Source organism: Oryzias latipes, chromosome 1 (genome assembly GCF_002234675.1).
Source record: "Oryzias latipes chromosome 1, ASM223467v1".
Lineage (NCBI taxonomy): Eukaryota > Metazoa > Chordata > Actinopteri > Beloniformes > Adrianichthyidae > Oryzias > Oryzias latipes.
In genome coordinates, this window is record NC_019859.2 from 26,685,849 (window position 1) to 26,710,354 (window position 24,506).

The window sequence follows — 24,506 nt, forward strand, 5'->3', positions numbered from 1 at the left end:
TATCTTTGATGAGTTACCTTCTCAAATTTTAGTGGGTCGAGTCACTAATTATGAATATAACAGTCGAAAACTGACTGGTTTTTGAGCTTTTCTTTTTAATCTATTTATGTGACCATGAGATGGCGCACTCGGGACCACATAAGGCTCTTATTAGTCCGTCTGATCCTCGTTTATCCATCAGATTTGTAACAACATATTTTATAAAGATCAGTCATTTTTCAAAATAATTTGAAATAATAGTTTCATCACAAGATTAAATTAAAGCCATACTCTAAATAACTTTAAACGGGAACGTGAAACCGTTGTACGCTGTACCCCCCCCCCCCCCTTTCTGGCAGTGCGCGTTTGCAGGATTGTCAATAAAGGTTTTTTTTTTTTTTTAAAGTGTTTTGTTCCGTGATAATACGGGAAACAATTTATCGACCGTACAAAAGACTTCTCTGACGACCTTTGCAAAATTTGAAATACAGCAAGATCTAAGGACACGACATGGTGAAAGAACGTAGCAAACGACACTAGCAACGGTTGCTAAGGATCTTCCTGACGACACGTGAAACGACGTAGCAGACGACACTAGCAACGGTTGCTAAGGATCTTCCTGACGACATGGCGAGACGACGTAGCAAACGACACTAGCAACGGTTGCTAAGGATCTTCCTGACGCCGTAGTTAGACGACATGGGATAAGGACAATGACAAAGATAAAGTTTAAGGATAAAGCAAGCATATACATCACAAAGTTAATACAAAGTAATAATCAAAGAATCATGGGCATGCAGAAGATATTGCTTAGTAATACATAGACATGAACCAATGTAAAATGAACTCGTTCAATAGACATAGACAATGAGCCCAAAGCATAGACAGTGGACGCAAAAACACGATCAGTGGACATAGACAATGGACCAAAGACATAACAGTAGACGCAAAAACACATTTTGATATTTTTGGCACAAATGGAACCTCATATTTGTCAGGACTAAAATGTTGCCTAATACATGCGGCTTGTGCTCTGATGTGGTTTGTGTATGTATGAAAGTAGTTCCTCACGTGAAAATGGGTGGGTGCAGCTTGTAATCAGGTGCGCTTTATAGTCTGGAATTTACGGTAATAAGAATAAACTTTGGTATAAATTAGAAAAGAGGTTTATTTAAATATACATCTTGTGTTTCAGAGGACTCATAATCCCCTGTTGTAAAAGTAACATATGTCCAACACAAAAGGCCTTCAGCTCTCATCTGTTTGCTCAGCTGTTGGAAAGGACAATTTAAAAAAAAAAGATGTCTTGAGTAGATTTTAGGTCAGGGAATTGGATTGTTCGAAATAAACCAATATCAACTATGAATCGTATCCTATCAGTAACCACAAACTATTATATAAATCCAATCTTTGTAAAAATGTTCCATTACACCTGCTAGTAAAATATGTTCGGGAAAAAAGCCTGTGGGGCAGCACTGAGTGCAATACCTATGAGGACGTTTAAGTGATTGACACAGCGGTATGACTCCTCCTCCTCCTCCTCCTCCTCCTCCTCCTCCTCCTCCTCCTCCTCCTCCTCCTCCTCCTCCTCCTCCTCCTCCTCACTAAAACTCAATCGAGATTTGTAAAGAGTCATTTCATGAGTGGAATCACACAAATGCGAAAGGCTCTCCGCCAGAATGGCTGTGGCGAACATCTCCGTGGCTGAAAGTCAGTTCAAGTGTCCTATCTGCCTGGACCTCCTGCAGGAGCCGGTGTCGATCCTGTGTGGACACACCTACTGCATGTTGTGCATCAACAACTACTGGGACCAGTCGGAACCTACCCGGTACCAGTGCCCCCAGTGCCGGGAGACCTTCAGCCCCCGGCCAGTGCTGCGGAGGAACACAGTGCTGGCGGAGGTTCTCGAGAAACTTAAGGCGCAGAGCGACTCGCCGGGAGCGCCGGAGCTCTTCCTGGGAGGAGCCGGAGAAGTTCCGTGCGACTTCTGCCCGCCGGAAAGCAAGGTGAGGGCCCGTGTGTCGTGCCTGGTCTGCCTGGCGTCCTTCTGCAACCTCCATGCGCTACCGCACCACCAGCTCGGTACTCTACGGCGGCACAAGCTCGTGGCCGCGGTGGAGAGTCTGGCGGACAGACTGTGCGCTGAACACCGGCTGGGTCTGGAGCCTCCGGGGAGAGGAACCGAGGAAAAACCCGCGGCTGCGTGGAGCGGGAGCTGCCCACTGTGTGAGGCAGACCAGGAGGAGGAACGCAGCGGCGAGGCGCTGAAGGCCCGGAGACAGGTACCGAGGACTTCGTTTGTTTACAAATAAATAACTTCAAAGAGTGACGGAAACCAATTCCCGCAATAGAAAACCCCCAAGATTTCAAAATTACTTCACATAAATGCGTACATGCATCAGTACTATATTAGTGACTAAAAGTTAAGGGCATTGGCTACTAAAACGTATCTCATTTTAAAATCTTAAAGACCAACTCAGACTAACATTGTGTTTTGATGATTTTAACATGTTCTTGTACCATTTCCACATGATGGAGAAGACATATAAAAACTTAATCCTAAAATTGCTTTTCTGGGTATCAGGAGCAAACGAAAAAACGCAGTTGGAAAAAGCTTTTTGTTTGTAATGTAGAAACTACAATCAGCAGACTAGATGTTTCCTGTTCTGCTCCATTCTGATGCATCTACTTGCAGACAAATAGATCAAAGTAGGTCTTTGTTTTTTTCCATCTGAGCTGGAATCTGGATCAAAACTGTGTGGCTGAATAGCTCCAGTATTGCTCCTTGCACCTTGGGTTGGGGGCTGTAAGCCAGTGGAGATTTTAAACCTTGTGTTATCCTAAGACCCCACCCTTACATTGACGTGTTCTCCCTACCACGACAAGGTGAAGAGGATTTCATGTAATCCATGGACACCAGTGAAGATCACAAATCATTGAAGAAAAAAGGTTCAGGGCACTGTCTAGTGGGTCTAGATGACCCAACTCCCAATGTTAAAGTGCCTAGGATAGCACAAGGGTTACACAGATGGATGAAGAGATCCAGGGCAGGCTTATTCAACGCCAACAGTCCCAACCATAACTCAAGGCTCCTTCAAGGTGCATTCGTCTTTCTCACGCACACACACAAACATCAAGACGATCACCAACCTTCTTTGTTAATTCAGTGGTTCTTTGAACCCACTATGTCATTGGGGAAAGGTTTCAAAGAACTCCCAATTCCTTTCACAGTGAGAAAGTTCCAGGAAGAAGATTTTGAAACCATTGTTTGTCTAATTAATGAGTCTGAGAAATCAACAAGTACACAAGGAATTTACCTGGAAAACAATTATCAAGGACCTTCATCAAACATCTTCACCCCCAGGAAAGAAGGAAACTCTGCCTCTGTTATGGTTTTGGCTGAGCTGACATGCAGCAGGTTTTATTATGAAACATTTGGTGAATGAGAAAAACAATAATTCCAAATCATTAATTTAATTTGAATAATTTATCCTTATTTGGCATAAGAAGTCATTCACCAATTTTGTTCACTAACTTTTGTCCTTATTTACGATCAAGATTGCAATTTATCATTTTTGTCATTTTGAGTTGGATTTAGGGCATCTAAAGTGCTGGCAGGCTGTTTTATGAAAACAAAATTATAAAGTGAATTCATAAAACAACATTTAAAAAGCTGGAGCATAAAGAGTTTCACCAAAGCTTTCCTTCTAGCAGCCTTTTACTTTATAAGAAAACTGGACTGAGTGACACCCCCCCACCACCACCACGTTCCAAATAGGGAGGACTGTATTTTATGGAGTATAAATCGCAGGAGCCAAAAGATGCATAATAAAGACAAAAAAACATGCAAGTCGCTCTGGAGTGTAAATTGACAGGTACCAAGGGCTTCGTTTGTTTACAAATAAATTCCTTTAAAGAGTGACGGAAACCATTTCCCGCAAAAAACCTCTGAAGATTTCGAAATTACTTCACATTAATACGTACATCAGTATATTAGTGACTAACAGTTAAGGGACCTTAAATGTTGTTGGGTTTTTTTTTTGCCGACATTGGCTGCTAAAGCTTTTATCTCCTTATTTTAAAATCTTAAAAACCCACTCAGACTAAAATTGTGTTTTGATGATTGTAAAGGCCCGTACACACCGGGACGAATTTCGCGTGCGATATTCGCTAACGTTTAACGCCTTGTGACTAAACAAAGGGCACCAATGTGAGTGTGCACACCGACGCGAAAAACGCCACGCGTCAAAGCGTCATTTTTTAGAAAACGCTTCGGGTTCGCTTTTTTGGTTTGACGCGCTGCGTCAAAAACTATACGACCAATGAGAATGGCGCTTTTGCACACGTGTCTGGAGCTTTTGAAGTTACAGTAAAACACAACTTGGGGGTGCTCAAACACAAACTGTCTTACTGAGCACACATACGTCACGGCGAAGAAGATATACGCCAAGTAGCGTCTACACTGCCGCGAAGAAATAAGACGAAGAAGATGCACTCACTGACGGAAAATCTAAAATATCCCCGAAAACGCTCATGACACATTTTCAACTCTTGTACCAGTCGATAAAACTCCCCCTGTTCTTCTCTTCTCGTAACTATGGGATGTACCCAAAATCGACGTCTTTTCCGGCGTCTTTCATCATTCAACAAAACAATAATTTCTTCATCGCTGGAACTGGAGCTAGAGCTACTGGTGCTGGAAATATTCATGTTTTCTTTTTTTGATTCTGACAAGCGTGTAAATACTTGCTCTCTCCTTCTGAGTGAAAAGTGACTTTAAGAAGCATAAAGTTGCGCAGCGCCACCTTGCGTACAGGGGGTATTTCTGATTTACTTACATTAAGCGCCATCCAATGTCAGGGAATGAAATTGCATGTTCGCTCGGCTCATCGTCAGCGAAAATCGCCTGGGTGTGAACACAAAAAACGTGGCGAAAAACGGCTGGCGAATATTCGTCCCAGTGTGTACGGGCCTTAACATGTTTTTGTATAATTTTTTTCATGATGGAGGAGACCTATAAAAAACTTAATCCTAAAATTGCATTTCTGGGTATCAGGATCAAACGAAAAAATGCAGTTGGAAAAGTTTGGCTGTAAGCCAGTGGAGAGAATGTAAACAGATGGATGAAGAGATCCAGGGCAAGCTTATTCAACGCAAACAGTCCCACCCATAACTCAAAGGCAAATTTCTAATGAACTACTGCTGCTCTTTAGAAACCATGTCCTAGAAAACAACCCTTTTTAATTTTAGCTACAAAAGATTATATGTATAGGAGCCTGGAAACACTTTTAAAATAGATCAAAAGATGATAGGAGTAAGACTTGAGTCATAACTTTGCTAGGAATCTAAATGGAAAAAAAAATTAAAGTCTTTGTCAGCATATGGTCAAACAAATATACTTTTTAATTGTTCCACTTCAAATAGTTAATTTAGATTCGGAATTCCCTCCCTCTTCCATTTTTTTAAATGTAAATCATAGGAATGGCTGATGTCAACATTTTCTGTTTGTCAGCTGCAGCTGCAGGAGAGTCAGAGGACGGTCAAAGGCCAGATCCGGACTGTGGAGAGAGAGCTGGAAGAGACTCAGCAGAGCTTGGACTCCTTTAAGGTGCATCTGTCCTCCATACACACACACACACACACACACACACACAAACATCAAGACGATCACCAACCTTCTTTGTTAATTGAGTGGTTCTTTGAACCCACTATGTCATTGGGGAAAGGTTTCCAAGAACTCCCAATTCCTTTCAAAGTGAGAAAGTTCCAGGAAGAAGATCATCTATTTTGTAACCATTGTTTGTCTAATTAATGAGTCTGAGAAATCAACAGGTACACAAGGAATTTACCTGGAAAACAATCATCAAGGACCTTCACCAAACATCTTCTCCCCCAGGAAAGAAGGAAACTCTGCCTCTGTTATGGTTTTGGCTGAGCTGACATGCAGCAGGTTTTATTATGAAAAATTTGGTGAATGAGAAAATCAATAATTCCAAATCATTAATTTGATTTGAATAATTTATCCTTATTTGGCATAAGAAGTCATTCACCAATTTTGTTCACTAACTTTTTTCCTTATTTACGATCAAGATTGCAATTTATCATTTTTGTCATTTTGAGTTGGATTTAGGGCATCTAAAGTGCTTGCAGGCTGTTTTATGAAAACAAAATTATAAAGTGAATTCATTAACAACATTTATAAAGCTGGAGCATAAAGAGTTTCACCAAAGCTTTCCTTCTAGCAGCCATTTACGTTATAAGAGAACTGGACTGAGTGACACCTCCCCCCTCATTTTCTAAATAGGGAGGACTGTATTTTCTGGAGTATAAATCGCAGGAGCCAAAAGATGCATATTAAAGACGAAAAAACATGCAAGTCGCTCTGGAGTATAGGTCGAACTTTTGGGGGAAAAGTGCAATGCTTATGAAATCATCCACCAAGCTTGGTGTAATGCTGTGTTTACACCAAACCAGATTCAGCTCTTTTGACGGTTGTCAAATTTGATGCTCAATGCTTGTCCAAAAATCTGTTCATAAACTTGACGCTCCAGACGGGTGTGGGAGAAGCTGTCGTCAAGTTTTTAGCCTTTATAGGCACATGGAAGCATGGACTCCGTTTTTCATTAACAATGCATGGAAGTCACAGATGGCATTGAGAGATCATGTAAAAAAAATTTTTGAAGAGCTCTTTAAAAGCATTGGTAAGCATGTCTCCATGTCTGGTTTGATGAGATCATTCAGTATTATATATTTTTTACTACGGTCTTTACCTTGTACTGCAGGAGCCAGCATCTGATTGACTGCACTTTCGGCTGTACTTCTGTGTCTTTGTAATCCCAGTTTTATGACTGAATAAGTCTGAGGACGGAGTATGTATGTATGTGTGTATGTATGTATGTATGGTATGTTATGGTATGTTATGGTATGTTATGGTATGTTATGTTATGTTATGAACGTTCGTTCGTTCAGAAGGAAAAAGATCAGGTGCTTCTTTGTTGCTGTCTGTAGCAGATACTGATACACACCCACAGTGCCCTGTAGTGGTGGTTAGCGGAAAACAACCACTAAAGGGCAACCAGTTAGTGGGAAAATATTTAATATATGAGCCAATATTTTTAAAAATCACATACAAGCCACTCCTGAGTACAAGTCACGCCCCCTGGCAAAACTAAGCAAAGAAACCACGACTTATAGTCTGAAAATACGGTACCGGCTGGCTCCAAGAAGCCAAAATCCAATTGTCTTCCATTGAGAAATAAACAGCTAGTTATTCAAGGTATAAACTGGCAAATCAGATGCCTCAATTAAAATTGTTCAATGTTTGAGAGATTTTCAAAGCCCGCTTTAAGTGATAGAGATGTGGACTAACAAGCTCACTCCTGACTGGCGAGAGTGGTTGCCATAGAATCAATGACTCAGACTGACTTGGAGCAATCACTGCTTACTGACATTGTCTGACTCCAACATGGTGATAACTGTATTGTAAAAAAAATGATGACAAAATTGACTTCATTTTGTTGAAACTGGAAGTAAGCCATTTTCTATTGGTGATGTCACATTTACTCTGTCCACTTCTTATATACAGTCAATGGTGGAAACATTAATGTATACATAGTTGTGTGTTTCATTGTTAAACAAAACACTCAATTTAACATGAAAATTCTGAATGCCGCCACACTGATGGATTTAATGAATTAAACATTTACATTTGACCTTTTAGGAGTTGTTATGGTCCCACTGTTAAAACTGCCATCAGTGCCCCCCTTTTTCTCCAAATCAGCCCATCTTTAATGAAAGCTTTACTTCTTTCCTGGATCATCATCTTCTTTGTTTCATCTAACCTGCAGCTCTTCTATTATATTAGAAATTCAGACTGACTTTTCCTTGTCCTTTGTAAATAAACCTTTTTTTATGTCTAGGAAATTATGCATCTATGCATGAATGAACCAAACTGAAATGACCTTGTTCTCATTCTCATACAATGAATACTAAAACACATCTAGAATAGGTTGTTGCACATGTCACACATGGGATCTGACTGTTTGGTTGATCATTGAAGGTGCTGCTCTTGGTTTAGTTGAACATTTGAATTTCTTTTTGTTGTGTTTAGGTGTCTGCGTCACTGGTTCTGGAGGACAGTGAAGCTCTGTTTTGTGAAATGGCTCTGCGCTTGGAGAAAACCAAAACTGAGGTACTAGTCCTGATTTTAAAAAAAAAATGTTGCCGTTGCAGCTATTACCGAGAAACAACCTTCTTAGTTTTTTTTTTATCCCATCTGTAGATATCGCAAAGGAAAAGGAAAAGCATTGAACAAAAGGAACCCATCTTACAGCCTTAAATAAATAAATTTTTTAATGCAGAGTTTTACAATAACCATGCCTGAAATAAAAAAGGTTACGATACAAACAGAATAAGTAAATTACATTCTATAGCTTTTTGTTATATTACGTTGGTTAAAAGATTTATCTCTTAGTGATGTGAATGAGTTTTTTTTTTTTTTTTTTTTTTTTTTTTACTGTTTTGTGCTAAAAGCTATTCTAACAAGGGTCTTTAGTGTTTTATACATGTATGAAGTTGCACCTAACAGGGCCAACTCTTTTAGATGCTGTTTAAGGCAGGTTTAAAAACTAAAGAGTTGGGGCCAAGTCAGTTCACCAAACAACCACTAGGCGGATGCATACAGAAGAAAGTCGATCATCATGGTTGGAACAAACCGTTTTCCCTCTTTGTTTAAATGTATTATTTATATCATGTAATCCGCGTGTAATTATGCATAAGTTGACCTTATATCTGTGTTAAAAATGGTGTGGCCATTTTTTCAAGCAAGAGCTGACCATAGAATTCTGTTCCTACAACTCTTGTCCTCAGTAATGTCTTCTGGCAATAGCCAAAGAAAAATATCCCTAATGTTGTTCTGTGACTGAGAAATGTCCAGCAGCTGTCAGTCAGCATCAATTCTTTAGATAAACTTGCAAACTGGTTATCTGCATAAAAGGGAAAAAAGCTGGTTTTGCTCTCTGACGCATCTTTCTTAATATGTGCACATACAGCTAACAAATAAAAAATAAACTAACCTTCCAAGAAATAAAATTTTGGATACTCCAGAAATCTGAAGAAATGTAAGAAGACAAGAAGGCCTTTACTGTTGTTGCAAAAATGTTTTATTTGAACCTTTGTCTCAGGTAAAAGCAGTTTTGGAGGCAAAAGAGCGCCTGACCATAGGAAGAGCCAAACGGGACATAGAGCTGCTGGAGAAAGACCTTCTGGATCTTAAGAGAAGAAATGAGGAAATCGAGGAGCTGCTACAAACTGAGGACAACACACAGTACTTACAGGTAAGAAAAAAGAAGAAAGGAGGTGGAATATAAGGGATACAATTGGTTTAATAGAAAAGGCGGAATTACACTTGTAATTAACAGCTGCCTGAAGTTTAGATGCCGAAAAGGCATTTGATAGAGTTAATTGGGAATTTCTATATATAACATTGAAGAAATTTGTATTCAATGAAAAATCAATTAAGTGTATCAGTTCTCTTTATTACAAACATACTGGTAGAATTAAAATCAACGGCTCCCTCACAAATAGATTCAGTCTAGGAAGGGGAACTAGACATGGCTGTTGCTTTAGCCCTGTACTCTTTGCCCTTTATATTGAACCACTTGCCCAAATTGTGAAACAGGACACTTGGATAACAGGAAGGTACATCAGCGGACAGGTACATACCATTGGCTTGTTCGCCGAGGACATAATGGTATATTTATTGGATCCGGTCAAATCATTTGGTAATTTGATGACGATTTTTGATAGATTTGGTCAGTGCTCCGGATATAAAATAAATATAAATAAAACTCAGATACTCATGTTTAATTGCTTTGCAAATCAAGGCGTAAAGGAATGGAAAATAAAATGGAAAGCCAAAACACCAGTGTACTTGGGGGTGAATATACCTAAAGACCCAACAAAACCGTATCAAGATAACTATGAATGTACAAATGACAATATCAGGAAAGACATAGAAAGATAGTCCACATGTACACTAGGTTTAAGTGAAAGAATAAATATTATAAAAATGAATATACTGCCACACTTCCTTTACTTGTCTTTAGCTCTACCAGTAGACATCCCACAATCCCAATTCTAAAAATGGGATAAACTTGTATCAAGATTTATTTTAGATTTATTTTAGATCTAAATCCAATAACATTATATACCCACGAGAAATGGTATTCTGTTATAAAACAACTAAAATTGGGTAAAGAACTCGGATTGCTGAAATGGTTAGCATATGATGACGAATTTAGACCTGCACAAATTGACCACAGATTCAAACATGTGCAAAATAAAAAAGAAAGGCGAAATTAGAGAATTTTAGGCACTTATAGACATATGATCTAATAAACCAAGACCTTTTCAGATAAATGCAAATGCAAGACTACTATGAAAAGCGAATCAAAATAGAGTAACACAAAATATGCCCAATAATTAAGACATTTATATGGACTTGCAGTGAAAATATTCCTAAGGTTGTATCCGTTTTATATAAGCACCTAATGGAATCAAAAAGGGAGTCAGATATATATATGTCAGAGCAAAGTGAGAAAATGATTTGGAAAAAAAATTTCAGAGTAGATGTGGGAAGATACGTGGAAAGTTCACCAAATCACTATGCAGTCACTAAAATGGTGAGAATTTGCATGAAAAAACAAATTAGATATTGTATAACACCACAAATCAAGGGCAAGCTAATCAAAACACAGCAACTTTGCTGGAGAATTTGTACGGACAAGGATTCAAACCAAACACATATTTTTTGGAAATGTGAGATAATAATGCTCTTTTGGGACTCCATCCAATTATCTATATGTAAACGCTTAGGTACAAGATACCCCGAAATTGTCTGGTGACATATCTAGGTTACTTACTAGGAACTGTATATAAAACGGACTAAAAATCTAGTAAAAGCTTTTCTTGTGGTAGCAAACAAAGCCAGAACTAAGAACCGGCAGAAGGCTGAAGCACCAACACACAAACAATGGAGAAACTTACCTACAAACTAAAAATGAAGGAAGAACAATTTTTAAAGAACTAGGAAAAATGGGTAATGTACAAGACAAAAAATGGTTATGACGTATAGTGAACTTTGTATTCAGTTTCCTTGAAGGAGAAAAATCTCAACCTGACAGACTCTATGTACCTCCTTATATTGAGTTTTTCTTTTTCTGTGTCTTTCTATGTATAGTTTCAATGTTTCTAGCTTTGTTCATGTGTTAAAGAACAAAAAGATATTTAAAAAAAACATTTCAAACTGACAGCAAGTGTCTCTATTGGGTTGTGTTAATGTAAACAACAACCCACAATGGCTTTTTAACAGAAAAAAGACGTTTCTTTTTAATTAAAGCAGCACTCTCCTGCTGCCGACAGACGGAGACAGCTATGAGATGCTGCAGGAGGAATTTAACCCCTTAAGACCTGATTATTTTTCATTTCTCGACAGGGTCCCAGTTGAGCAGAAGTAACTACTGTGGTAATAAAACCAAAATGTCACGTCTGCATTTGTTGATGCCAGGTCTTAAAGGGCCTATAAATGCAAAATCAACTTTTAAGTGTATTATAATGTTCATTCCTGACTATAAACAACCCCAAAGCTGTATTTAGATTCATTCACCTATTTCTGAGTATTCCTCTAAAAACCTGCGCTTAAAGCACCAGTCCCTCCCAACCCACAAAAACAAGCGGGTTCTCACAAGCTTATGTAGACAAATGGGAACAGCCCCTTCTAGGAACAGTCTGCAGTGCCAGCAAAGGCCCCAGGCTAACACACACATCCACTTTCTCTGTGGAGCAAACAGTTGCCTGTCTCTAATAGTGTCTGGGCTACTTTAAGACACCCCCCTCCCCTCAGGTCGTGCACAGTTGTACAGACGCCGGATGTCTGTGGTATTTATATTGTGAGACAGTGCAGCGATGGCCAATAAGCACTCATTCGATTTAGCATTTAAACTTCGTTTGGTGGCAAACGCCAAAGAATATTCTGATGAAGAATCTGCATGACATTTAACGGTGGATCCTAAACATAGCCTAGAATGGCACAAGCAGATGGGTGGTACTGAGAAGATGGCTGCAGAAATGGGAGCAAACGATTTCCTGGTGGAGATGCAAAGAAAGTGTGAGACAAATTAGAAGAAATGCGTTTAACGTGGATTATTGAGCAAATACGGAAAGGTGCCCATGTCTCCAGGAAAATGATCCGCATGAAAGTGAAGAAAATTTTTGATACAAAGATTGATGCTTCAAAGAGAAAAGAAATGCTCTCAGCCAGTGCTAATCAGAACATAATAACGCAAAGCAGTGCTTCAGAGATCAAGATCATTTTACTTCCAAGTAGGAAAAGAGTTCATGAAAATAACTCCTTTTATACATAATTTGTTCTTTAATGTGCCAAATGTAATATATGATCATATATATGGATAGAGTTTACTCTGAAAGGCTTAAGAAAAGCATAGTATAGGCCCTTTAAGAGATTAAAATAAAGAATCCCAAATTTCTGAGTAAGTATCATCATATTTATGCTTTGCCCCACCCTGGTAATTCCTAGAGAGATCTTTAGTCATGTGCTTTTGTTTTAAAAGCTTTGGTTTGAAACAGAAACATTGGGTAAAAAGGCAGGCTGATTACAGACCAAGGGAAAAGGTTCAGAACTCGACCCGGACCAAATTAAGCAGACTTGGTCCAGAACAACGTCTGAATACACATTACATTTTAGGGGTGTGTATTCGCAAGAGTCTGGCGATACGATATGTGTCCCAACACATGGCTCACTATACGATACGTTTTACGATAATTTACCGGGACACATTTTCTTCTTCTTCTTTTTTTTAAAGAGTATGACTAAGAAAAAAACTGCTACCTAAATATTAATATGCCTTTCATTGTAATAAAATGGTAAAATTCATTTTATTTAATTATCGCAATGGTAACCACTGCAACTGTATCTAATATACAAGTTGCTTTTACCCAAGCAAATTCATAGTGCTTTTATTTTGGTAAATTAAGAAATATTTGTTCTTAAAGGGAACAGTCAACATTGTACAATTTCCACAACAAATATTTTTCAGTATAAGAAAAAAAATAGAATGAATGTGCCTTAACCAATAATGTTCTAAAAGTATGATTGAGGGAATAAAGTGCATTTGCCGCTGCGCAGCTGCAGTGCTTTACTCATTCTCATCTGAGCCCGCTACATAGCACAGCAATCCATGTTTTAATATGATACTGGCAGCAACATGGCACAGAGATCTGTTCGGTACCCATCCTAAGTAAAAACTAAGTAGTGCACATCTCATAACAACAAAACAAGCTTGTTCTAGCTGAAATCTTATAGTTGTTTGTGCGATGCAGTGCTGCTCAAAGAGGCTCAGTGTGCTGTGCTACCAACTAGTGGTCAGGGTTTAAGTAAAAAAAACAAGAGTCACACGCTGAAGGATGCCCATAAATAATTCAATAAATAAATCGTCCTGTCAGTACTTTGAATCGATGCAAATATTGCCATAGAAATATAGTGATATATCACAGAATTGATTTTTCCCTACACCCCTACTAAATTTGCACTGAAGGTGTTTGTTTTTTTGTTTTTATTCAAGATTGCAGTCTCTTCCTGAGGTCAGAGATAATAAAAACTTTAGTCGTGGTTGTAGACTTAACCTGGAAGTGTGTCTTTAAATTTTGCAAAGATGGTGGGAACAAGTGTTCTATTACCATTTTGCAAAAAATGTGAAAATCACCAAATTTCACACAGTGCCACAATATGGCCACCAAGCCGTAGGTCCTGTGGCCATCCCATAATAATTTCAAAACTTCCATTGGATATTCCAGACATGTGTATTTTGGCTCCATTAATGGATTTTGAAATAAAAAAATGTTAACCCCTTAAGAGATTTTGGACCCATTTGTTGCTTTTTGATGGCTTTTCCTTCTGTTATGTTGTCTTTTTATTTTGTTTGTTTGTTTGTTTGTTTTGGCTCACAATTCCTTTTCTCCGTATACTGGGTGCGTGCATAAGTGGTTTTAAGCATCATGTGCTTTAACATTTTCAAGTTTTTTTATTTCAAGTTTTTTTTCCAGCTTTTTTTATGTTTTTGATATTCTTATGATTTATTATTTCAAGTGACTCCATCATTTCAGACAATTAAATTCTCCTGGGAAGTTAAGACAGGTAGCACCTTAGCTAAACATTGGGGCTTTAGGAACTCACCAGAGAGTGTGCTCACAAAGATCCAGGAATGCTGATGAGTGGAGGATAGAGGGTCAGGAAGAGTGACTGATAGGAAATTATGAATCAGCAGTGGAAAATAGACAGAAGCTGTCCAAGTGCTTTTTTTTCAAATTCAGTTGTTCAAAGGATTGATGAGGGAGGCAGAGACCAGTTCATGATGCATTCTCCACCCTGTGTCTTAATGGGCTCAGATGGCTTCACTTCTCCGCGTCCCTCCCACCGCTGATCAGCCCTGCGCCGTCATCAGCCTCCCCACGGAAGCCTTTAGCGGAGCTAGAAGAGCACTGGGAAACTTGCGCAGCCGCGTAGAAGAGGTCTGCATGGAGGAGGTGGACAAGATCAGTTATGCAGGTACACAAACACAAAAGATTTGGGAATATTCCAAATTTTCTGACTAGTGCTATTAATTTGTACTCTGTAATTAATTAATTAAATGTATTTTTTAGTCTAACCTATTGATTGCTGTGAAAAGCTTAATTTTGAGGTATTTTCATTTAAAATTGTGACATTGTGGCACAGTAAAAGATCAAAATACAATTTTAAATGGGCTTTATGAACATTTTCTATTATAACAGACTTACAAATTGTACTTTTACATCACCAAGGGGTGTTATTTTCAATCTCAAACAAATAAGAAAAATGGTCCAGAGAACTGTAATTTAACACCTAAAAATAATAGGAACCCTTCTGAGCAAACCAAAAATAGTTCTTCTTAATAATACCACAGTACATATATCAACATACAGTAGTTTATTTCACAGTTTACATCCAATGTGAGCAGCCCTCTACGTACCCCATTAATTTATGATAATGAACATCATTAATCATGATTAACACGATAATTTGACACCTAGTTCCGACACACAAGCTCATTTTCTGAACTCCAAATGCTGCCATTCTGACCGATGAAATACTGTTGGCTTTGAAACTCTTCAAATTAGCAGAACTGTTGCTCACTCAGATTTCCTTCTCATGTTTATACCCTGTAGTTAGTGAGAACTGGGTCTCCGGCAGAGAATGTGTAAAAGGTAAGAAAGACGATACACAACAGCACACCAACCTTCTGCCAGAGTCTTGTATGAGCTCCTGACATCTCTTCTAACACTGAAGGACTGCAGATGGTTAATTATTAATGACACCACTGACAGTGCGTTGACTGACACAACACTGTGCGCCTCACTGCAACCCACTCGACCTACAGATTTTCCAACCTCTCTGGTTAAAATACTTGTGTCATGTAGACTTTTGAAGACTACAGACGTTTGTCATCTGAAGTAATGATGAAAATGGCCACATTCCTGAAAAGTTTGATCCCCATTGGTCACACCAAAGAAATGGAACAAGCTGTTGTTTTCTCCAAAGATAACACTTTACTGGGGAAAACCTTAATGCTAACATTCAACCCAGATGTTTTTGCAATTTTATTTGTTTGAAAGTAGGAACCTGAAGCAGGGAGCCGAGAGCTACATTTGCCAAATTTTCTTCTCTGCTTTTTCTGCCACTAATTTTTGTTTGATGGATTGAATATAAAAATAATATAAAACGTATTGTTCTTTTAAGCTTGAGTCACAGAAAGGGGGGCCTTGGAGGTTTGCCGGCCCGGTTGGTTGTGGGATAGCATCTGATTCTTCAACCAGCATTTGTGGCTGTTTTGGTGACTATGGCTGGAACACCAGCTGGAAGCTTTCCTGTCATGCTACGTTTACTCCAGGCATGTGATGCACATTCAACAAGACGTTGAGCATGGGTTTATGATCGCGGTTTTAGAATATGTTGTTCACGCTGGACTTTCGTCACCCGATACTAGCAGATATGCTTACAGTTGGACGAGTCTTGGTGTAAAATGTAGAAGCAGTGCAAATCTCGCTCCAGGCATTTTCTTTTTCACAGCTCTATTCCGATATATGAAATACTTGGTGTCATAAAATTAACTGCAGGTATTAATTTCTCTTTCATAACCCCTCTTCAAATGATTGATACTTCCATGGTTTAATAATTACGCTACCCTTACGTCACTACTACATCCACGTCCCCAATTGGTCAAAGTTCAACTGGTTTAACTTTCAACAGTCGTTCAGTGGCTGTGCGTTTTATACGAATTAAAACTGACTTAAAAACTTGTGTAGTTGCATGTGAACACTAAAGTTTTACATGCGGAAGCCTGAAATTGGCGTTTAAATACACTTTTAAATGAAAGTGTTCGCTTTGACCCGCATTGCCGAGGGCGGTGTGAACGTAGCATCAGACAGACCTTATCCAGATCAAACATGGAGCAGGGTGTAGTTGACCACTGCAGCCGGGGCTCTGCTCAAACCAGGCGCTGTTTCTTACCACCCTTGGGTTGCAAAAGATCAGAAATATTGTTAATAGCTTTAATGGCATAAAGTCAAATGTACCTGTACAGGGGTTGGCCTGTAAGGGGAGGTGTTTCATACAGGTGACGGTACTCATTAGTAAAGCCTTAGCCACAACTGCCCTCACTGCCACATACTGCAGGCAAAAAATAGGCAAACCCCATACAAGTTTGCCTATTTATTCTCTCATTAATCCATTAAATGATTATTTTACAAATCCCTTGCATAGCTCAAAGGATTTGGGGACATTTGCGACGCCTGCATCTCACCTTCTTCACCATTATTTATCCTTAAGTGTTGTTTAGGTGTTCGCTTTGACTTGGCACTCCCACCATACCCGTAGAAACACCTGAACCTCTTGGCCATACAGACTCACCGATCTGTCTGCGACCTTACCATTTCGGGCCCTGTACAGGTTTACCCATTTTTCAACTGTAGGCCTATAAGGGCAGTTGTGACTAAAGCATGAACAATGGCAAAGAAGATTTGGAAAATGTTCTAATTGCATGTACCTCCATACATCCATGTACCTCATCTTACAAATTCATAATCCTTTTTAAATGTGGCATCATTTAAAAGGAAAGGGGAGGGCATGGTGCTTGGAGCCTTATAGCAAAGCGCTAAATCAGTACACTGCTTTGTCTTGTTCTGGAAAGGTGGCCACAGAGGGGAAAACTTAAAGCCTCAGCAACTGCAGTTTCACCCCCCAGGTCCACTCAGCAGCGGAGGTGAGTGAAGCAGGTCTTTGTAATTTCCCCTGAAGTGGCGCTTTGAGATGAAGCATCGGAAAACTCACTATCATTTATTTTAGGGCTGGGTTGATAAAATCGATTAATCGTTCTAAATCGATCCAAGCTTAATAAATCAATAATTGATCCATTAAGGTAGAGATCAATTTTTTGTGGCTTTCCTTTTCCGGTGACCAAATGCAGTGTTTTTTAACTTTTTTAGAGCCAAGGTCCTCTTTTTCATTGACAAAAATCACAAGGCACACTAGCAACCAGAAATTTGTACAAAAGCGAAACTCTGTACTCTATCAATGTACTGTCTCTCCACAATCTTGCATGCATTTTTTGTAATAATTGAAGCAGAAAAACTTTTAAGGTGAAGTTGTCTTTCCATCCAGTTTATTAAAATGCAATTTCATTAAACCTCACAAAAAAATTAATTAAAAAAAAGTTTTTTTTATAAACTTTCATTCATAAAAAAACATTTTTTTGTTTTTGCAAGAGCAATTTTAAACAAATTTATATTCACAATTTTCTGCAATAATATTAGAGATTAAGTATTTGAAACTTTAAAGGAAAGTATATTGAATAATTCACTTCTGACAACTATGAAACAAATACTAATATTATTAATACCTAAACCAAACAAAGACAAATCTGTTATTGACAGTTTGAATCAAATTACTTTATTGAATGTTGGTCATAAGTTATTCACTCATGTCTTAGCCAACAGACTGAAAAAACAGATTAAGTAAGGAATAATGGCAGACGAAGTGAGCATTATCAGAAATTAACGCACGCCGTGGAAGCCTGAACAATCCGACACAAAGCGGATTTTTGTTGAAGCTTCTCCTTTTGAAACCATGTAGCACTGTATGGTGTTAACAATCTCAGTAGTTTATAATTTCACAAATACATTTTATGGTATGTGAACTGTATCAGATTAATATAAATATCTTCAAAACATATAGATTATTATTATATTTTGATACAAATATGTCTAAATGTGTAAACCGTGTAAATTCAAAATTGTACTGAATTGAATCGACTGGATCCAAGGAATAAAAAAATTGTGAATCGAATCGATCCATGCTCTGGTGAATAAAACTGAATCGCTTCTGGAAATTATTGGTGAAACCCAGCCCTATATAATTCAGGTTTTCTTTTTCACTCACAAACAGTTCTGCATGTTGTAAAAAAAAGACTACATGTGTGAAATTTTCCCCTACACTTTTTTGTGTTGTTATTCTTTCACAGCGGGACCGCTCTCGTTTCCTTTGTCTACTTTGTTCCTGCAGCCGTCAGATCAGAGAATGAGGGTTTCATTACTCAGATGTAAGTACATTTACTCAAACATGGCCAATAAAAAACGATTTGCTATTTCACCTGATCTGATTTATGTTTGTGTGTATTTTCTTTTTTTTTCTTTTATTTATTTATTTATTTTTACTGGTGTTAGAGTTCTGTCCATTGACTATATAAGAGAACTGGACTGAGCGACCACATGCTCCTTTACATTCCAAATGGGAAAGGCCCACTGGTTTCAAAAAGCCAAAATCCCAAAGACCTCTATTGTTGTTGGTTTAAGTAGTCATGACTGTACTTAAATTCAATTTTCAATTTAATTTTATGTGTATAGCCCAAATTAACAACAACAGTCGTCTCAATGGGCTTCGTACCGGTAATTGTAAAGTCAAACATATTTACTGGTAAATATGGGCTGTCTGCAGGTGTAAAATAGGTAAGCCTGTACGGGCCACGCAGGTGGACCGTAGACTTCCAGTGAGCCTGTAGAGCAGGGGTTAGCAACGTTTACAGCATGAAGGGCCAATTTGAAGTTTTCTTCTTAACAACTGTGCCATCATGAACTATAACGCGAACTCTATTGCAAAGAAATGCAAAAACATTTCCAATATATCTGAAATGTTATTTAGTTCACAAACAGCAGGTCAAATAGCTTTTTAAACATATTTTGACATTAACTCAAAAAAGTGCTTTCATAAAAATATGGCACAAGAAAACTAGGCCAAAGTTGAAATGGTATTGTAACTATGTTTGTTTAAAAGCAAAATACTGCATTTGTGGTATGTCGTACCTACAGCAATAAGATTGAATATGTCAAAACAAAATACCATCAATATTTCTAAGAACTTCACATCCATTAACATGAGAAAAGTGTATTTTGGCCAATTCTTCTTTCGTTACATTATGAGACAGGTCCTGAGTAACTTGATGTGAATTACTTTTATGATGGTGCTCTTATTGCATGTTAAATTAAATGTTTTTACTTTTTCCTTAGTATGCTATTCATAGTAATATAAATTTTCCACAATTGGACAATTTTTTTTCACTTCCGGAGTGGTGATCCTCTGTAGTTTTATTTTAAACCTTGTTCACATTTATAAGGGCTGGTTATTAAATGTTGTTTTTTGTTTTTTTTGCATATGGTGCGTGATGGAACTATAATAAACACATTAAACACATTCATCTTTGCCGATAATTTACTTTTTCTGCTAGTCCTGTGTTTAGACTTCAAGGCTTTCTGGGGCAAACCTTTTATCACTCTTCTCCTTCACTCCCTGCGCCACGCCTGCGCCACGCCTATGCCACGCGCGGCTGTCACTGCCTCTTAGAGCTGCACGCGGCACGCGCTCCCTCTTCTCACACACACACACTTGTGCGGTTTCAGAAACACAAACACATCCTCATTCTACAACAGAAGTTTCTGTCTTGCGAGGAAATACGACACATTTACTGCGTTCTAATTATTAATTTTCATTGTATTCATTTCCATTACAAGTTGCGTGCGTTCTTGAGTGCGCGACACGGCCGCCCGCCGGAGGATTTTGTGTTGGGGGGGTTATTACTGTTCTCCTTCACTCCGTAACACCAAACATGAACGTGCGCTGTTAGATTTCAATCAATATCTCTACATGTTTTGTTTGGGAACTATTTTGTCCAGCGCGAAATTACGTGTCTGTATAAACAAAGGCGGAACCTCCTGCCCCGCATTCTGGGTGTCAGGCTTCATGGCTACCGGGCCACTGGGCAATATATAATATTCTGAGAAGATGTCTATACCAGAGAGCACAGGTGAAGCCTCGCGCGTGCACCTCGAGAATCAACACGCACCCCCAACACACGTGTGTGCGCTCCTTCCTCCTAGTCCTAGACATGACACAGCGCAGAATAGTACGTTGTAATTGTATTTATTTCCGATGCGGCCGCCGGGGGATTTTGTGTTTTTATTTTATTTTTATTTGGGGGGGGCAGCGGTTAATCGCGACACCGCTTCCCCTGCTGGTTCATCACCAAAAATCCCACACGTCACAGCTCTAGTTCAAAGATCAAAACCAGCCAACATTAGTATGAACAAGATCACGGGATGATCGCTCTGAATTAAAACCCGCGATTATTGGACTTTGCTTGGTTATGATGCGACAAACTGAAGTTATAAATTCATAAATGTCAGTCACTGCACTGCCAAAATCCTCACTAAGAAAAAACAACTGTGCAGTCATAGTTTCGCTGTTTCCACTCACTCAAGCGCTCACGTTTCATCCACAAAAACACGCTCATGTCATCACCGCAGACAGTTTGAAAACACAGGGGAATTATTACATTTTCATGTCTCTGTGGTAAACTTTGTTTTTTTTTTATTTGCTACTGCGCGCATTAGTTTAAATTGCCCGTTCCATTAGGAAGGGGGTAGAATCAAAAACCAAAAAGTTGCTGGAGGTGTAGAAGTTAGTACAAAGACCAGGGCTTGTCCACAGACACACTCAAATGTTACAAACATACCTGTTGGCTCCATAGATCTTCACACACATACAAGTCAACATGTAGACAATTCAGATATAACACACACACATACCTATGCAAACGAACAAATACTGTATGTGTCATTCCATCATGCATACTATTTGTACAAAGGTGAGCTAACACCTTTCTACTGTTCTACTGTGGTGGATGATGGAATATAAAAAGAGGTCCAGTGCCCGGTCACCTCTGTCAAAGGCAAGGACCCCCCAGACACTCACACAGGATAGCAGATTGAGGAAATCCGCCCGCCGGCCAACCCATATCAGCCACCCAGACCAGGGCCAGCAGGACCGCTACAGGGGCCCCCAACACCAAGGAGCACGGAGAATGCAAGCTCCAGCCCACCAGAAGAATAGCCGTACCTTGGGGCCCAAGGACAGGGCCCCACCCCTGGAAAGCCCCTTCGGGCCCAGACAAGCAGCCCACCACGCAGGAGTTGGCAAGGAAAGCTATATATATATATGTGTGTGTAACATTAGGCTAAATAAAGAATAAGTTCAGAGAGAGATTTCCCCTCTTATTGCTTGTTTTTGTCTAAATGATGAAGCAAAACATTTCAAAGAAGCCACTACAGTGATAGAACATTTGGGCTATGTTACTGAAACTTCTTTTTTAGGTGTAGATTATCACTGTTCATTATCCTATTGTTATTCCATACCCAACAATCATGTGAAAGTGCTTTTAACTCATCCTAACAAATAATTCATGATACACTTCCACACGCTCAACAATGGTGCGTTCCATTTTCATGACGTTCCTTAAGGTTGCAGCACAAGCCACAATAGAAGTGCAAGACACTCCTGCGGTCTTCTTAAGATGCAGCCTACGATCCTTTACAGCCACTCTTAGTTTTCATTTCAGTTGCTATTTTCAAGCAAAATGTAAATATGGTATCATAAAGAGAAACAACAAAAATGTTTCAGCTTGTTTAACAGTTTAAAACAAATAAATTCCTCTTTTCTTGTCTTTGATGCTGTACAAGTAAAAACAATCAAGAACCAGTTCTCCATTAATCATAATGATGTTCTTTTTCTGCTCTTTAAATGTTTTGTCAGATTCATGTCACCTGTCACTGAACCCAGATACAGCGTACCCAACTCTGGTCCTTCTGGAGAATCCTCAAGGTGTGCACTGTGGTGAGGACACACAGCCATACCCCTATCACCCTTCCCGCTTTGACTCGATGGCCCAGGTGTTGTGCAGGGAAGGACAGTTTGGTGAAGCCAGCTACTGGGAGGTGGAGTGGAGGGGCGGAGGTTGGGTCGACATCGGCGTCACCTACCAAGCAATCGGGCGCAAAGGCGGTGGAAAGCCCTGCCTTCTTGGACGCAACAAAAACTCCTGGCGCCTAAGGTGTTCGCATGCGGGATATGCGGCGTGGCACGACAACCGCAAGACCACAGTGGCAGCACCTCCCTGTCCCAGGATTGGCGTGTTTCTGGAGCGCCAGAGAGGGGCCTTGTCCTTCTACAGTTTGTCAGACACAGTGTTGCTGCTGCACACATTTCAGTCCACCTTCTCTCAGCCATTGTACCCAGCTTTCCGGCTGGATCTGGACTCTACCCTGCTGATCTGCCCTCGTGAGGCAGCCACTGCAAAATGAACCAAAGCCACCAGTTTTCCTGTGAGCTCGCATCAATTTGCAGAAGGACTAATCATGTCAGTAGCAGATGCAAGGAAAAAAAGAGGAAATAAGATATATTTTGTTCTTTCCCAAACTAATTTTTATTCATAAATCTGTGGCCCAGATTTATTGCCGCTTTTTCAAACCACAAAATAGCCTATAAATATATAATGGATATATACAGGTGTTTGATGGGGTTAAAGTGGTCTCTGGTCAACTATAGTGCACTTATCTTTGTTTCTCCTTATGACGGTAACGTTTCAGAGCATTTCAGCTGTGATGAACTGCAGCATCTAAGTGCCTGAAAGGACGTGCTAAATTTCATTTTGCTTTGACTCGTTTGTGCTGTTTTCATGTCTTGAAATATAGAAAATGTCCATATGCAGCCTATTACTAGTACATTGTGGCTATGCATCTAAGGCTTGCCTTAATCATTGAATACACTAAGATGAATGACGGATCACTTAACCAGTATGAAATGTTACAAAAGGCTTTAGATCAATAACTTGAGAATGAGAATTGTGATGCAACTTTTCATTGGTCCTGATTCTTCTAAACAGTTTAACAAGTGCTCTTTTTTTGTTCATGTTGTTAACCTTTCTACACATCTATGTAGGGGTGGCCATAGGTTGTTTGGCAAAGATTTCTATGCCGGATGCCCTTCCTGGCCCTGTAATTTTATGCGGGATGGGGACCGGCACGGGGTAGTTACAGTGAGGTCAATAAGTATTTGATCACCCTGTGATTCAGCTAGTTTTCCCACTTAGAAAACATGGAGGGTTCTAAAATTTTCATCATATGTGCATTTCCACAGTGAGAGACAGAATATGAAGAAACATTCAGAAATCACGTTGTACAATTTTCTAAACAATTTATTTGTATATTACTGTGACAAATAAGTATTTGATCACTTGGGTTAAACAACTTTAATATTTGGTACACCTTTGTTAACAATTACAGAGGTCAAACGGTTCCTGTAGTTTCTTCACTAGGTTTCTACACACTGCAGCAGGGATTTTGGCCCACTCCTCCAAACAGATCTTCTCTAGATCTTTCAGGGTTCTGGGCTGTCGCTGAGCAACACGGAGTTTCAGCTCCCTCCAAAGATTCTCTATTGGATTTAGGTCTGGAGACTGGCTAGGCCACTTCAGAACCTTGATATGCTTCTTACGGAACCACATCTTGGTTTTCTTGGCTGTGTGCTTCGGGTCAATGTCATGCTGAAAGACCCAGCCACGACCCATCTTCAACGCTCTGACTGAGGTTAGGAGGATTTTGCCCAATATCTCACAATACAGAGTCCCGTTCATCCTCTGCTTAATACAGTGCAGTCGTCCTGTCCCCTGTGCAGAAAAGCCCCCCCAGAGCATGATGCTTCCACCCCCGTGCTTCACTGTGGGTGTGGTGTTCTTGGGATGATGCTCCTCCAAACACGCCGAATGGACCAAAAAGTTCAATTTTTCTCCCATGATTCCTCTGGATCATCAAGATGGTCATTGGCAAACTCTTTAAATCTTTAAAACTGACAGACGATCTGAAAAAAAACAGACTTAAAGAAAAAATGTCTAGAAAAAGAAATAGAAAAACTGAAGTCTTTAAGCTGATGGAAGGCCATTATTTGGATGGAAATCAGGGGATCTATGAAGTTCAGGAATTCCTGGGAGACAAAAGAAAGAGAAGAGAAAAGTGGCCAAATGTATTAAATTGGGGAGTCCTGAATGTTATGC

General features: G+C 39.4%; 1 protein-coding gene across 2 annotated transcripts; it reads left to right on the forward strand.

The window, feature by feature from the left end:
* Window positions 1-1,581: 1,581 nt before the first annotated feature.
* Window positions 1,582-23,349, forward strand: LOC105357445 (E3 ubiquitin/ISG15 ligase TRIM25). 2 transcript variants are annotated; one of them, XM_011492387.3, is made up of 9 exons: window positions 1,582-2,261; window positions 5,492-5,587; window positions 8,090-8,170; window positions 9,162-9,314; window positions 14,443-14,602; window positions 15,241-15,279; window positions 17,262-17,333; window positions 18,591-18,668; window positions 22,211-23,349. In XM_011492387.3, the coding sequence occupies exons 1-9, from the start codon at window positions 1,659-1,661 to the stop codon at window positions 22,756-22,758; spliced, it is 1,830 nt and encodes a 609-aa protein (XP_011490689.2). In that variant the 5' UTR covers window positions 1,582-1,658; the 3' UTR covers window positions 22,759-23,349. The 2 variants fall into 2 exon arrangements, with proteins under 2 accessions (XP_011490689.2, XP_020555292.1); XM_020699633.2 differs by having other exon boundaries at window positions 5,498-5,587.
* Window positions 23,350-24,506: the final 1,157 nt, after the last annotated feature.

What these genes read in the sequence shown, in the direction of transcription:
- LOC105357445 (XM_011492387.3), top strand. Translation starts at nt 1,659, where the DNA reads ATGGCTGTGGCGAACATCTCCGTGGCTGAAAGTCAGTTCAAGTGTCCT. An exon ending in ACAACACACAGTACTTACAG is followed by an intron (nt 9,315 to 14,442) that starts GTAAGAAAAAAG and finishes TAATGGGCTCAG; the next exon opens with ATGGCTTCACTTCTCCGCGT. An exon ending in AGGTCCACTCAGCAGCGGAG is followed by an intron (nt 17,334 to 18,590) that starts GTGAGTGAAGCA and finishes ATTCTTTCACAG; the next exon opens with CGGGACCGCTCTCGTTTCCT.